We start from the raw sequence: 14,694 nt of genomic DNA on the forward strand, positions 1-14,694 counted from the left end.
ATTGGCTGCTTAGAAATTAAGTGTTAACGAGCAGTTGGACAGGTGTACCTAATAAAGTGGCCGGTGAGTGTAGCTGTCATAAGGAAGAGCAACTTCAACACAAGTAGGCAGAGGTGGGGATAAAACACTGTAGAGTTAAAAAAAAAAAAAGGATCTACTTTTTTTAGCTTATGCCTATCTATAACATTATACCAAGATCATCCCTGAAACGGACCCTTATAGTGGGGTTTGGACATTTCTAACCTTCAGTTTCCTTGGAAGAGCTGAAATCCACTGCTCTACCACCTGCTAAATAATTGGAAGGTTTGAGTTACCTTGGCGCTGCTCGGTTACATGCTCTTGAGCTGTCGTTGGCCTCTTTTAGTTTGGTTTGTTCAGGTTTCGTCTTGCCTCTCTGTAGCCAGATTGGCATTTTGTTTCTGCTCAGGCCAGAATATGAACAAGTCATTAGAGAGGGAAGCAGCAAGTTCTGTGGTTTTCATTTCAGCGCAGATGGTTCCTGTGTCAACACAACTTCCCTGAAACAACATATGTGGGCTTTGTGTAAAGTGACATTTAGATTTGACTTGATGAAGTGCTAAAGAATATGTTTGATACTTATTATGTTGTTTCTTTGGTCTAAACATGGTGTCAAGACACAGTGTTTCACTGTGCAGCATAAGCAAATCTGGGAAAACTAAATACATGCTAAACTTCTGGAGGCTGATGAATCTAGTGATCTCAAATTTTACAGATAATGTCGCATTACAAATGTTTAATGAAACTGTAAAACCCTAAACATGTATTTTATATTATCCCCTACAACACACATATATGTAGGTTCTGCAGGAGTTCCACCAGCAGCAGTTTGTACAGAAGAACCTCATGTTCCAGCAAGCCCCGGACTTCTTGTACCAGCCCAGCGACTTTGATACGGTAAATCCTGATTATTTATTAATGTGCAACCCTTTTGGAGGGTCCCAACCCCCAGTAAAGTTAAAACAGCTTAGATGAGTTGGGTCAGTGGTGCAATTGGTTAGAACGTCAATATATGATAGTTTAATTGGTTTAAGCTATGTTTCAAAACCGCTTCAAGTGGAACAAGTAGTCCATGGAACATCCTCATGGCTGAGTGGGTCAAGCCGTTTTAGCAGGTGGCTTCCAAACCTGGTTTGGAACCGTTGTCACATGTAGGTTGTTCAGCAACTTTGTTCCAGAGTCAGAAATATCTCAACATTTATCAGATGGATGGCAATGACACTGAAAACAGACGTTCCTGAGGAATGAATGCTTTGGTCTTTGGTGATCCCCTAACTTTTCCTTGAGTGACACCAGAAGGTCAAAGTTTTTACTTATCAAGTGAATATCTTGACATCTACTGCATGGATTGGCACAACATTTGGTGAAGATGTTCATCATCCCTGAAGGATGAATCTGACTGACTTTATAGAGACCGAGCATGTGAAGATGCTTCCTTTTCAATTCTGTCTTCTAGCAAACAGAAAAATGCCTTAAACATTCTGTATTGTTTATTAAAGATCGCTATTAGTCATCACGGCAGTGAAGACTACTCGTCGTGGGGTCCAACACCAGACAAACACAAACAAATATAAAGCAAAATACATGTTTTATTAGAAAATTAACATATCTTCCTGCATTTGGAACTGAGCCTTTAACTGACTTGTAGTACATACAAAAACTTTGTTTATTTTCCAGTATTGATGGATATAGACTAACTCATATAGACTCACCAAGCAGAGCAACCCTTTAACAACCAATAATGACCTCATGCAGGAAATGAACTTTGATCCGTTGTAAACATACTGTATTTGCTTGTATTTGAATCATTAACAAGACTTTTATTACAGTCATATTAAATAATTGGAGGTGGCTCATATACTGTTAAGCTTCGTGCAGACCAACATTAGCTGCTTTGTCATCAACACAGAGAGCGGCTGAAAAGATACACCTGGTCGTCTGGCATTAAGGTTGAACTCAGCTCATCTTCATTTAACAAAGTGCTGCCATGGCCAATGAAACATATGCAAGTGCATATTTACATGACCGACATACTGTGCTTACTTTCAAGATTAGTAGAATACTTCCTCATGTCATGTTACTGTAAACGCTTGTTGAGTGTTTTGGTGTCTGATAGGCCTTCAAAGGAATTGATCTATTACTTAAGATCCTGGACATGCTGGTTTGTGTTTCATTATTTCCTACCAGTAACAACATAGTCAACATTGCTGCACTGGCCTTATCTAAATCGGTTCTCCAACTTACATTAATTAAACTCAGCTCAAGTCTAATTAAAGTCTAATTAAAGACTTGGGACTATAAAAGTTTTGTGAAGTTTTTTACAACAACGAATCTCACCTGAGTCACAGGCACAATTTCAAATGCAGTATGTTCTACACTGTGCCTTTGCACACCTGTTTAAGTCCACATTGTCTCCGTTTTCCACCCATACTGGTCAGGTATAGCATTTGTTGTCCTCTATAAAACATTAAATATCAGCATAAATCTCAACTCCAACTCTGTTTTAGGACAACTCTGCTGTGCAAATCTGCTAGAGATCTAATGGAGGCTGTGGCACATGAATGTAATGACTGCAGTCCATGTCACACTCTGACTTCTTTCCTAGCCATACTAGTCCAGTCCTCCTTTGCACTGGTCTTCTGCTACCACTGGACAACAGTGGACAATTTGTTCAAACTGCAAATGCTGGCGTTGTTTTTATTGGAAGTCAAACAAGCAGCAGCCTGTTCCTAAAGAAAACATTAGTGGTGGAGAGCCTTCCCTCGCTCCCTCCCTCGCCCTATACCACTTGCACCAGACAGAGGGATCCGGTAAGGAATAGATCTGAACTGGAGGGAGGGGCAGGAGGCTGGACGGGCCCTGTGAACGGCCCATCTGTGAAAAGGAGGCATTGTGAGTGGGCCTCATCAGAGTGCACTGATCCATGCCTTTTCCCTCCATACACACGCTGCTGTTGTCATATGTAAAGTTTTCATGTGTAAACCTCAAATTTTAGGGATTTGTTTTGTTCCTAAACAAAATAAATGTCGAATCAGATACATTCAAATGAAACGCAGTCTCTGTCCACCGTTATAGGAGACTATCCTACCTTATGCATCAATGTGTAGTATCAAAATGTCTGTGAACAAGTGTTGCAAATTTTACCAACAGAATTTGAAAATAGTATTTCAACAGAAAGTTATGCATCAGCTGCAGCCATCTCGGTTGTTTTTCAAAATTGTCACAACAACGCTTCTCTTTACTAAGCTAGGTTTATACAGGCCACAGTTTCCCTGGCGTGAGGGTGCACAAGCCAAAAATGACATCATGTATTTAGTGACATAAATGGTTTCTTCCAGAACAAATAAAACCTGAGCCTGCCGACTTCCTCCGCAGGCTAGCAGATTTATGCTTGATGAAAGATACTTGTTGGATTACACCTGTTGATAACGCCACAAGAATATCCTAGGTTAATAAGCCGTATTGTGCCTATCTTAAAATGTAAACCCTTAATGCTGAAATACAAATCCACCTTTAGGTTATCCCCCTTAAAAAGCTTTTGGCAATGTGCCTTGTGGATTTTTTTGTGAGGAAGATGGTGCGAAGTGACATTAAAAATGTGTGTGTGTGTGTGTGTGAAGCTACAGTAAAGTGTTATTACGGAACATTTACAGATAAGCATCAACAGTAAATATCTGTTTACATAATTGAGAGCTGTTTGGATTTGGGGTTCATACATAAATGTAAGGTGAACAAGTTTCCTGGATGTACGACGTAAATGCACCCTGAAGAATTAACCTGAATGAACAGGGGTGGCGCAAGGAGAAATGCTCTTATCCAGCTCCGCTCTTGTGTAAGTCTTTTCTACAGAGGATTTGTTTAAAACTAGGCCCATGAGATTTAAATAACATAATAAAAAGTGGAAGTTGCCACATTGACATAACTGGAGTGGTAAACATAACTTACACTGGTAATTCTCTTAGTGGAATTTGGGAATTCGCGAGGTCCTCTTGAAGGTGTTGTGGTGGGTCATTGCATTAATCAAGATTTTCTATTTTGGAAACAATGTATTGTTTCCATGTAAGGTAATTTGCAGGAAAGGGTGTATTATTTAGGCAAACAACCTCATTGTGCAGAGAAACCTTGACTTTTTTGTTGTTGTCGTATTAAAAAATAAAAACATTGTCTCCCTTGAAAGCTTTTAAAGCTATGTGTATAGTATTTATTGACAACAGCTTTAGTAGCTGATTTATAATAGGTTAATAACAGCCATCATATATCAGCATTTCAATATACTGTACAGCATCTCTATTCTCTCTCTGTGTATTTGTAGGTGATGCAGCTGCAGAAGGAGAGTGGAACATCAGAGGAGCATAGTCTGGATAAAGAGGCACGGAAATGGGCGAGCCGTGTGGCCCGAGAATACAAAAGCATCATCCACACTCAGAGGGTGAGAACATGATCAAACTGATGAAGAGATGATGTTCAAGGCAGGAAGGAGATCCTGTCACCATATCCTCCTACACGATGTGATCACTTAACATGCACTTTTATTCACAAAGGTTCCCCTTTTTACGCTGTTAATCACATTTAGTTTGGATCCTAGTAATGTGGGGACATTTGCTGTCACTCCATTTTACAGGGAGGATTGTACTGTTAAGAAAACTACATCCAAATGACAAGGATGGTTGAGATTTTTGACCATTGTAAAAGCCATGGTTTTAAATGCTCGAAAAAGCTGTGGAACGCAAGAGCAGAGAAAACATGAGCTTTTGCAGAACAGTGATGGTCAGGTACTTCATACTGGAGTAACTCGAAGAATCCAACATATCAACAACTATCACTGGATTGCTTTGATACTGAAGAAAACTAAAACCTGATTGTTCTGAAGTTATAGCGAGTGTCTTTTTTTCCATGATTTTGAATCCGCATTGTAGGACGTTTATTTGTGATGAGAGAAGTTGGAGAGGACCAGCCAACCTAAAGTGGCGTGTGACTCCTAATTTCCACAAGTTGCGGAACGTCTGCGGATCCGCTCTGGAACGGCGGCGGAGTCATTAGGTTTCCATTAAAGTCAATGTGTGTATTTTCACTGACTACGGTACGGCTGCGTTCTGACTCCATCCCAGCTCCGGCGATCCGCAGCCCTCTGGAGCAGATACGCAAAGCTTCTGTTTTTGCCAGATGCCGTAGAGCTCCACAGTCAGTCATGGCCACGGCCGTTGCGCAACAAATCCGGACCTGCTGGGTATTGAAGGACGGCGGAGCACAGAGCCGACACGCAGCAGCTATCTTATTCCACTGAACTGGAATGTGGCCTTTACTGTAAAGCTAAAATGTAGGTCCGTATCATGATGAAGCAATACAAATCAAGAGACTGCATCATCATCACCTCACGGTATACCCTTTTTCTGAAAGTCAATCAGTGAAGATAAATGATTGCCAACCTTATCAGGGATGTTATTTCCAGGAAACCAGGATCAAACCAGTTAATAAATCTCTCTCTCTACAATGAAGCTCAATCTAATGTCTTCAATTAATGACTTTGTTTTGGTAGTTTCTTTCCTATTTTTTTTTTTTTTTAATACATTTTGGATGATTGTTGTTGAAATGTTAGTTGTTGAAATGTTTCTCTTTGATTTGTTTTTAGGCCCTCGAGAATTATGGGACGCAGGTATCGTCAGAGCAAAACAGTGAGCTGGAGACCAAGATGGAGGTGGCCAGGCAGAGTCTTCGGAGAGCAGAGGTAAGTGCATGTCTGCCTTCGAATTTCTGTTTTCTCAGTGTTCTGTTATTGAACATGGACCCACTACTCCCCCTACTGGTTAAAAAGATGAAATGACAGTCATTAGGGTCTAATTCTGCTGTACCACAGGTCATTGTTGTATTCATACAATGAAGAGGAGAAGTCAAATGACAAACATTATTCTGCAGCTAATTTGTTACTTGATTAATCTTTTAAGTGCTTTTTCAAAGTGTGAGAATTTGCTCTCTTTTCTTGAAGTATATAAGGCCATGCCCTACTTAAGTATTTTAGACCGCTCTTCTGATCAGTTTCCCAATAACTTTCCCAGTTTGTTTATTTTTTTTTTCTTCTATTTTGTCAGACAGTAAAAGTGAAAGCAGAGGCCCGTCTGGACTTGTTGAGGCAGGCGGGTGTTGCTGTTGAAACGTGGCTGAAGAGTGCCATGAACCAGGTGATGGAGGAGCTGGAGAATGAACGCTGGAACAATCTCAGTACCCATGATCCTTCACTCTCTGTAAGACCCACAAATGCACAATGCAAAACATTGTATTTTTCTTATTCAATTGTCTCCATAGTTGTCAGGTTTACTGACATTTGTTGTAGCCATAAGAGTGCAGATTATTCAGTGTAATTAAGTCTAATGTCTGCCATATTCATGCAGGGGACATCAGATTTGGAGCGAGAGGATGAGGAAGAGATGGAGGACAGTGGTGAAGTGTTAGACGACAGCAGCTCCAGCCCTTCCAGCACCTTGAAAAACTATCCTCTCACCTGCAAAGTACTCTACTCCTACAAGGTACAAGCAGAATACAAACTGCTGCTTTTTGTGTGCAATTTTTTTGGCTTTGTGGACCTGCTGTTATTACAGCACATACTTGTGAATAATATTTGAATAAACTATCAACTTACATAGTGTTCAGTTGCACATAATCCAGTGACTAATGTCACTTATCAATCTATTTTCATGTTTCCAGGCGTCGCAGCCAGATGAACTGACCATTGAGGAGCAGGAAATCTTGGAGGTTATTGATGATGGAGACATGGAGGACTGGGTCAAGGTACTTTTATATATACACACATTTGAGCTACATTGTTCAATTTGTTGCTACAGATTTCAGCGCAAATCATTTGTGTAGTAATTTTAGGTTTATTATGGATTTCCCACCAAGACTTTATATTTTCTGTATTTCCAGGCCAGAAATCGCAGTGGACTGGTTGGCTACGTCCCGGAGAAATACCTGCAGCTTCCTTCCTCCAACAGTCTGCTGAGTATGTTGCAGGCTCTTGCCGCCCTGGATGCTCGATCCCATTCCTCCAGTAACTCTACCGAACCTGAAACCGAACTACCAACTGGCTCAGTTAACGGAGACTCCAGTGGTGAGGGATATCTTCGCTAAATCAATGCCCATTCAGCCAATATTTTTGTCTATTTCCTGCTATGTTTAGGTCAGGGATTTCTCAACCTGTCCTTATCTGTGTGCAGTGTCATTTGCGAAGGCCCTGTACGACTACGCAGGACAAACGGATGACGAGCTGTCATTTCCAGAAGGGGCCATCATCCGCATCCTGAGCAGAGAGACCCATGAGGATGACGGTTTCTGGGAGGGAGAGTTTAATGGTGTCGTTGGCGTCTTCCCTGCAGTTCTGGTGGAGGATCTCGCCGGCGCCAGCGAGAATGGAGATGGAAAAAAAGATGTCAATGCACAGGTATGTTGATGCTCACATACTTAAAAATGAGTTAAAAAAGTGAGGTATTTGACTGATGAACATGGCTGTCACTTGGCTAAATTTAAAGATAAAAGATTAGGGCGGAAACGATTCCTCAAATAGCTTGGATAATTCGATGACAAAAATCATTGAAGCAAAAAGAATTCCCTCGATGCTTTGTTAAATCAATGTAACTAACAGTGTATGGCTCACTGTTTAAGCACGGAGGATTATTACTAGCGCACAACAGGCTGATGCTTCTTTGGACACAAGACTGACGGCACAGATTCGCCATTTCACACAACTACAGCATGCAACTCTGTAGTTGAATACAAGCTGTCAGTTTGTGGTACACCTGTTTTTAGTTTGCTACTAATCTTTGGAAACTTAGCTGCTGCTGGAGACAAACCAGCCCCTCCCCCCAGCATGGCTACTTAATATGCATGCGAATGACGTCACCGGACCATGCCGGTGCTGTCTGCATTATTTATTCTTTTTCCTCACTCAGTAGGCTTCTGAAGATGTGACCCCCTGAACAGTCTAGTTGAATGGACCTCATGTAAGCTTTGAACTGTCACATTTATCCTCGGCTTAGTGAACAGCTCTTTTGCATATTCAGTGCAAAGAGCCGGAGGCAAGAACGGGTAAAAAAGGTTAACATTTGGGCCACCCCAATTATTAAGGGTCTGGAATTTGGCTATAAAAAAAAATGTTGAAACCTGTCTTTTGTGTGTGTGTGTGTGTGTGTGTGTGTGTGTGTGTGTGTGTGTGTGTGTGTGTGTGTGTGTGTGTGTGTGTGTGTGTGTGTGTGTGTGTGTGTGTGTGTGTGTGTGTGTGTGTGTGTGTGTGTGTGTGTGTGTGTGTGTGTGTGTGTGTGTGTGTGTGTGTGTGTGTGTGTGTGTGTGACAGGTTTCCACTTTTTTAGTAAACAGCAATTGTAAATATATTTACTATTGCTGTTTACTAGTTCTTTTCTGAGTAAGTTAGTCGATGGAATAATCGGTAGAACAATCGATTACTGAAAGAATCAATAGCTGCAGCCCTATTAGAGATGTAGCTCTTTGCGTTTGGTTAGCCAAGCAAGGCCAGTGTTTGTTACCATTTTTACTATCACACATTGTCCCTGTTTAAATTAATATTTTTGCTTGCTGTTTTCAAGGCGTCCCCCTCCCCTTTGGCCCAGTGCGACCAATCCCCTCGTAGTCCCTTCCAGCAGGGACCTCTCCACAGCAGCCCCCTTCAGACACCCACCATGTCATCACCTTTGTCAAGTCCCTGCAGCGCAACAGCTTCTCCCATTGGCCGACCACCGTCCTATCACAACGGACATCACAGGCCACCACCAGCGCCCCACAAAAGCCCTTTTCAGAGTAAGATTCACTATTTTGTATGTATTATTAAATTTGTGAGTTTCATGTCTAAGTGGCAGTGAAATGAAAGGTAACTAATCTGTGTCCACTGCTGTCTTAGGTCCAACCCAAGGCTCCCCTCAACCTCCCAAATACCCAGAGAGCAGCTCCAGCACCATTCGACCAGTGAGTCAACACACAATTAATGGTTTGTGTGGTAACCAACAGTCCGAACCCCAAAGTTTACAGATATGTAAAACAGAGAGAACCTGCAAATTATCATATTTGAGACTCCATCAAATATTGTGCATTTATGGTTTAAAAAATATATAATTTGGTTTTAGCCAGCATAAAAATTGAACATGGTGTTGGTCTTACATCTGCAATTTGTTGCATGTTCTTGACTGTTAGTGATATCCTCAAGTGATTTTTTTTTTATATATATATATATATATATATATATATATATATATATATATATATACACACACACACACACACACAGAATATATATATGTTATTTTTGTTAAAAGATCTTTAATTGAAAGATACTCAATTTACAGTGTGACTGAAGTGCATAAACATTTCCACCTTTGCATGAATGAAAATAGGAAAGAAATAGGAATAATCTCTTTGCCCAAGTTTCATGAAAATCAAGCTATTGGTTTTCCTGTAATCCTGCTGACAAACCCACAATCCGAGCCAAAAACATGACCTTGGCAGCAATGATAACCTGTGTAACATGTTAATGATAATTTGTTGTATTTCACTTGAGCCATTGATTGATGGATGTTTCCAGGTCCGTCCTGCTCCTCCGCCCCCTAAGCAGCATCCTCGCGGGCAGGTGAAGCGGAGGGAGGAGGTGGAGATCACGCTGGTGTGAAGGGGGTTGGCACCCTGGTGTTGACGGCGGTGTTGACGTCTCTGTTGAAACCAGCCGGGATTTCATGGTTCTAAACACACTCCCAGAGGAAACCCGAGGAAACTTAAACTCCCTGAAGATGCCTGGAGGCCCGGAGATGCCTTTAACGTTTAACACCTCAAAGGGTCAGTGTGATGTAGGGGGAATATTGTGCCTTTTTCTTAACTGTACTCCTTTTACATACACTCCCATAAATAGTGTTTGTCTTTGAAAAATAGGGCAGGTATGGTTTTCATTTTTATTGTCCATCCTGTAGTCCATAATGTCCACATCTTCTACCTTGACATGAATCATTTTACAGTCCCGACAAAATATATTGATAACTGACAGAATATCTGCTGTTAATAATTAATTCAAAAATTAGTCCTGGTATTGGTTTTTAAATTCTGTTTTTGTGTTTTGCTCATAGTAATTGATATAGTGAGAACTGGCAGATAATGTTTCTGTTTGGGGCCTAAAGCTACCTGTGAATTAATAGAGAATGTGACGTCACATTAAATAGTTTCTTGCAGATTTCTATACCTTTTGGACAGAGCCTGGCTAGCTGTTTCCCTCTGTTTCCAGTCTTTGTGCTAAGCTAACTGTAGCTTTAGTGATATCTCTGAATCTTCTCATCAAACCCACTGCAAGTAAATTAATAAGCGTCTTTCCCAAAATGTCAGACTATTCCTTCAACCGACCGACCCCCTGCAACAACAGATCCACTGATCAATACCTTGTAATAATGAAACACAAAGATGGAATTATGAGAAAACATCTTTTGTTTTTTCTTGCAGCACTCTTCAATGTATATGTTTATTGACGTCTGAAATTATCATTGATATTATTAAGTTATTAATAATAAGGATTTCAACCATATCGACCAGTTATGTCTTACTATATCACTTACTGTGTGGCTCTTTCGCTCCTATTTTCACGAGCTGTCAAGAGTTTTCACAATTGGATTACATCTATGCAACAATGTTAAACTTCGTCAGGACATCATAGCATGAAGCTTCAACACAAAACCAAAAGTCTGGTTGTCTCCACGCTTGGTCTGAAAAACACCAGCAGGGACGAGGCTGGTCCTCTCCTCGAACACATGTAACTTTACACAGTTACACAAACAAGGGAAAAGTGGCAATTATAGTTAAGTGATTGTTATGTCAGTAGGGAGAATCTCCTAGAAAAGTTCTAATCAAAATAATGAATCCTTTACCTTTTTTTAGTAATTCATTTTAAAATCCTAATTCTTATGTGAGTTTTCTTTGCACCAAATGCTAAGAAATTCCTAAAGGGAGAAATGCCGTATATACATAGTCTAACTTTTTCTCTCACTTGTGTTGGAAAATAAAAATCTAGAAATTATATTATGACACTAATGTTAGCCAGTAAAGGTTGCTGGTGGTTTGAGAAAAGGTTGCAGTTGGTGACAGTTTACACTGAGGTAATGTGCAGTTTAAACATGCCTTTATTTTTAAGGAGGAAACCATCCTGAGCTGCTAGCTGTCCGATAATAATAAAAAAAATTCTATTCTGTCATAGTGAAGCACTTTTTGATGTCTTCTTATTCCTTTTCAGTATTGTGGATGCTACGTTTTTTGTTCAATATTTCTTGTTTGACGTTTTGTTTACCAGCTATATTGGTATGAATATTTTTCTTTTATCGGCTCTTGCGTTATTTAGCCTTAAATAGCCATTGTAGTGACTTTGATTGAGATTGACATATGACCTTTTGATCGTATTGTTTTTATAATACTGATAGTTTACAGAGAGCTTGGAGATGGATATCTGGTAAAATAATAGCACAGCTTTTTTTCTTTTTAGAATTAGGACAAAAAAAACTATTAAACCTTCATTTCAATTTGATCAAATTAAAGAGATATCTGTCAGCCATGTTGCTGTGTTCTCGTTGATCTCCTTGAGATCTGAATGACATCAAACTTATTTTTGAAGTTTGCATATACCCTGTTGTATTGATAGAGAAAAAAGTAAAGTCGTCAGACTCTCTTTTCCCAATAGAGAAGTTGTTAACTTGCTACTGGTCGTGACTCCATGTTAAGTCTGAATCTGAAATTCAGTGACACACTGCCCGCATTTTACAATGGAAGCTCTGCAGAGGCTGCTGAGCATCATATTTACACACCAGTGGATGTTTAACTGTATTTATTGTGTACAAATAAATGTGAAATAAAGATGGCTTAAATGTAACAAACATGACTTGGGTGTGTGTTGGCGTGTGTGTCAAAAACAGCACTTTGCACATTTACCCTATATGATTACATAGCTGAACAGTTAGCTGTCGGTCACAGTGTTATTACTCAATATTAGACCAATTTCAAAGATTTTTGTCCACATTAGTTACTTAAACAATAATGCGTGGAAAAATAGGGTCCAAGTTGGAAAAAAAACACCGAAATTATCCTTTAATATTGCATGCAGATGCTCATCTCACAACTGTCACCTGTGACAGATGTGATGTATTTGTCTAAAGCTGTTTGCAGCAGGTCGTCCATGTCTTCTTTGGCCTTATCTCACAACAAACATAATACAGACGCTTTGAGCAGTGGTGGGATGTAACATTTACTCATGTGCTGTACAATAGAGGTATTTTAATGATTTAACTCCAGCCCTGTTATCTTTGCGTAGGCAGTGTGTTTAGATGAAGGATGTTTGGTGCCAGTGCGCTGAGCTTCCCCGCAAAGCGGAGCAGGCATAGACCGTTAATATTTAACATACAGTCTCTGGGAGCAGCACAGCTTTGTCGAGATGAGCGCGAGCCGCCGGATGACGTCAAACAACACGTTTCGCGCCATCCGGCAGACCTCGGCGGACCTCCGCTGCTCCGTGCACTGGCGCCCTGGAGGGAAGCCAACACCGCGTCTAGGTATAATACACAAGGTTGTTTTTTTACTTTGGCAACAAACTTTGTATAATATATTGCAGCGTAAAAACATATTCCTTCATAGATAAGTCTTATTAAGCATTTGAAGTGTTACATAAGTAGAGACATTGGCCTAAGCAAAATGTACTCAATAACATTAAATGCAGAAAGCTGTCCCAACAATGAGTCTTTTTACTTTTGATAATAAACATTATAGGATTAAAATTACTAATGCATAAACTGGGAAACAACATTTTAATCCTAAAGTTGGTCAAAGTGGAGTTAAAGTTACTTGATATGTTTTTGGATAGTTATATCTGTAAAAATATTATGTTGAGCATATGTTTAAAACATTTTTTTATTTATCTATGTACTAAAGTATAAATGTAGTGTAATTAAAAGTACTAATAATAGTAATATTTTTTACTGGAATGTGTAGAAGTACACCTTTTGTATGCGTACCACTACAGAATAGCCTACTAATATAGCCTACGGTATAATATGGGAAATATAATTGCTATATATCGATATTATAATATGCAATATACAAAAGGCATATAGCAAATATACACATTATAAATATATATGTAAATCTAAGCATGCGTAGGCTACTGTCATATCCACCTATATGTCTATATAGTTGTAACATTAATCATCCCATATTTCTTTTAGCACCTTTTGCACTATTGTCTTACTGTCTACAAACGTTATTTTTTTTCATATCTATTAATTTGTATACATATGTATCTCTGTACATAGTAGTAAAATGTTTATGTTTAACTTATTTAGCTTCCTTGTTTTTAGCTGCAAGTTTTTATGTATTAAGATAAACCGGAGTCAAATTACCAATGCGTTCACATAGGGTGGGGTATTTATTGAGCTTACTTATCAGAGAAAGTTTTTTTTGTGTGATACAAACGGCCCATAGCTAAAATGTTCAGTTGATTTCAAACACGATTTAAAGTCATACGACGCTTTATTTTGTCAACACCGGAAGTACTATATTTTATTCCGGCTGGCTTGACACTGGTGTGGAAAAGATGGCTGCTTCGGCGGCAACGGCGAGTTCTTCCCCCGGTTTGTGTCCAAATTACGCCGTGATTTGCTCTTTCCTGGAGCGGTACGGAGCGTTGTTGGATTTACCGGAGCTCACCTTTCCTCAGCTGGAGAGATATCTGCAGGACACATCCTCAGGTATGGCAGTAAAACACCCAGCTTCTAACGGAGGAGGAGAGACTTCAACCATTGCATCAATGATGATGGTACCGTGCTAGCAGGCTAGCAGCTACGTTAGCTGGTTGTGTTATTGTGTGGTTTTCTAACCTTCTTGTTTACTTAAATATAAGTTAACTGCGTCTCAGAGCTGTTATTCGAAGTGGAAAATGTGTCTGTGCATAATGAAATGGTTATTCAGGTGTGAGCCAACCGAATCAGTCGAGGTTTTCTCTCACTTTTTGGCTTTTGAATAGGGCTTAATTTTTCTCCAGGCAGCCTTTATCTGCTACTCTAACGTCAACACTCGTAACACAAAACAGACAGAAAGGTGTAGCGGTAATAGTTTTTATGAGGCAATAAAGCTGGCGATAATTCGTGCAACACATCGAGGATTTTGATAATTATTCGGCGAAGATGTCATCGTCTGTGACGGGCACGCAATTGTGCACTTTATTAACAGTTAAAATATTTTGCCATGTAGTGGTTTGCCCAGCTTCTGTCAAGCAACCCGTAACGGCGAGAAACTCCGTTGAAAACTTTCAAAATAAGTTTCTTTTTGGCTCTTAGAATTACCAAAATAAGTTTTTACTTGCAGGGAATTTGCCTTGGTGTATACAATAAACACATTAAACAATAAATATCGCTATAGTCAATAACATAAATACACCAAATATATATAACAGTGAAAATTATGTAAAAAGACGTACCAAATAAAAATATGTACAAAATAAATGTTAAAGAGAGAGAAAGAAGGAAGACTGTACGGTTTAGTGCAGTGTGTACATAAAATATTGGTCAGGGGATGTGCCAATTTTTACAGTTTGTATAATATGTGCAATGGTCAGGGATAATAATCCGGGTGTGTTTCAATGTATCGTGTAATGACTAAGGGTTG

General features: G+C 39.6%; 2 protein-coding genes and 1 long non-coding RNA gene across 3 annotated transcripts in view; 2 read left to right on the forward strand and 1 right to left on the reverse strand.

Moving 5' to 3' along the window:
- LOC117955567 overlaps window positions 1-5,201 on the reverse strand; it is a 17,032-nt gene extending 11,831 nt beyond the window's left edge. The window contains exons 1-2 of the long non-coding RNA XR_004659084.1: window positions 4,995-5,201; window positions 1,880-1,886 (exon numbers count right to left, since the gene is read on the reverse strand). This is a non-coding gene — a long non-coding RNA (uncharacterized LOC117955567). The remainder of the gene's footprint in view (window positions 1-1,879; window positions 1,887-4,994) is intronic.
- The window catches only part of LOC117955566 (F-BAR and double SH3 domains protein 2-like), a 28,109-nt gene extending 16,894 nt beyond the window's left edge, over window positions 1-11,215 (forward strand). The window contains exons 10-20 of the mRNA XM_034890140.1: window positions 820-915; window positions 4,331-4,447; window positions 5,648-5,743; window positions 6,105-6,257; window positions 6,405-6,539; window positions 6,718-6,801; window positions 6,937-7,120; window positions 7,227-7,450; window positions 8,610-8,820; window positions 8,921-8,985; window positions 9,599-11,215. Of these exons, the coding sequence (XP_034746031.1) occupies window positions 820-915; window positions 4,331-4,447; window positions 5,648-5,743; window positions 6,105-6,257; window positions 6,405-6,539; window positions 6,718-6,801; window positions 6,937-7,120; window positions 7,227-7,450; window positions 8,610-8,820; window positions 8,921-8,985; window positions 9,599-9,682 (1,449 nt within the window). The 3' untranslated portion in view covers window positions 9,683-11,215. The remainder of the gene's footprint in view (window positions 1-819; window positions 916-4,330; window positions 4,448-5,647; window positions 5,744-6,104; window positions 6,258-6,404; window positions 6,540-6,717; window positions 6,802-6,936; window positions 7,121-7,226; window positions 7,451-8,609; window positions 8,821-8,920; window positions 8,986-9,598) is intronic.
- Window positions 11,216-13,606: 2,391 nt separating this feature from the next.
- Window positions 13,607-14,694, forward strand: part of rsf1b.1 (remodeling and spacing factor 1b, tandem duplicate 1) — a 17,729-nt gene continuing 16,641 nt past the window's right edge. Inside the window, exon 1 of the mRNA XM_034889891.1 lies at window positions 13,607-13,778. Coding sequence (XP_034745782.1) covers window positions 13,625-13,778 — 154 coding nt within the window. The 5' untranslated portion in view covers window positions 13,607-13,624. The remainder of the gene's footprint in view (window positions 13,779-14,694) is intronic.

Source organism: Etheostoma cragini, chromosome 13 (assembly GCF_013103735.1).
Source record: "Etheostoma cragini isolate CJK2018 chromosome 13, CSU_Ecrag_1.0, whole genome shotgun sequence".
NCBI classification, from domain to species: Eukaryota; Metazoa; Chordata; class Actinopteri; order Perciformes; family Percidae; genus Etheostoma; species Etheostoma cragini.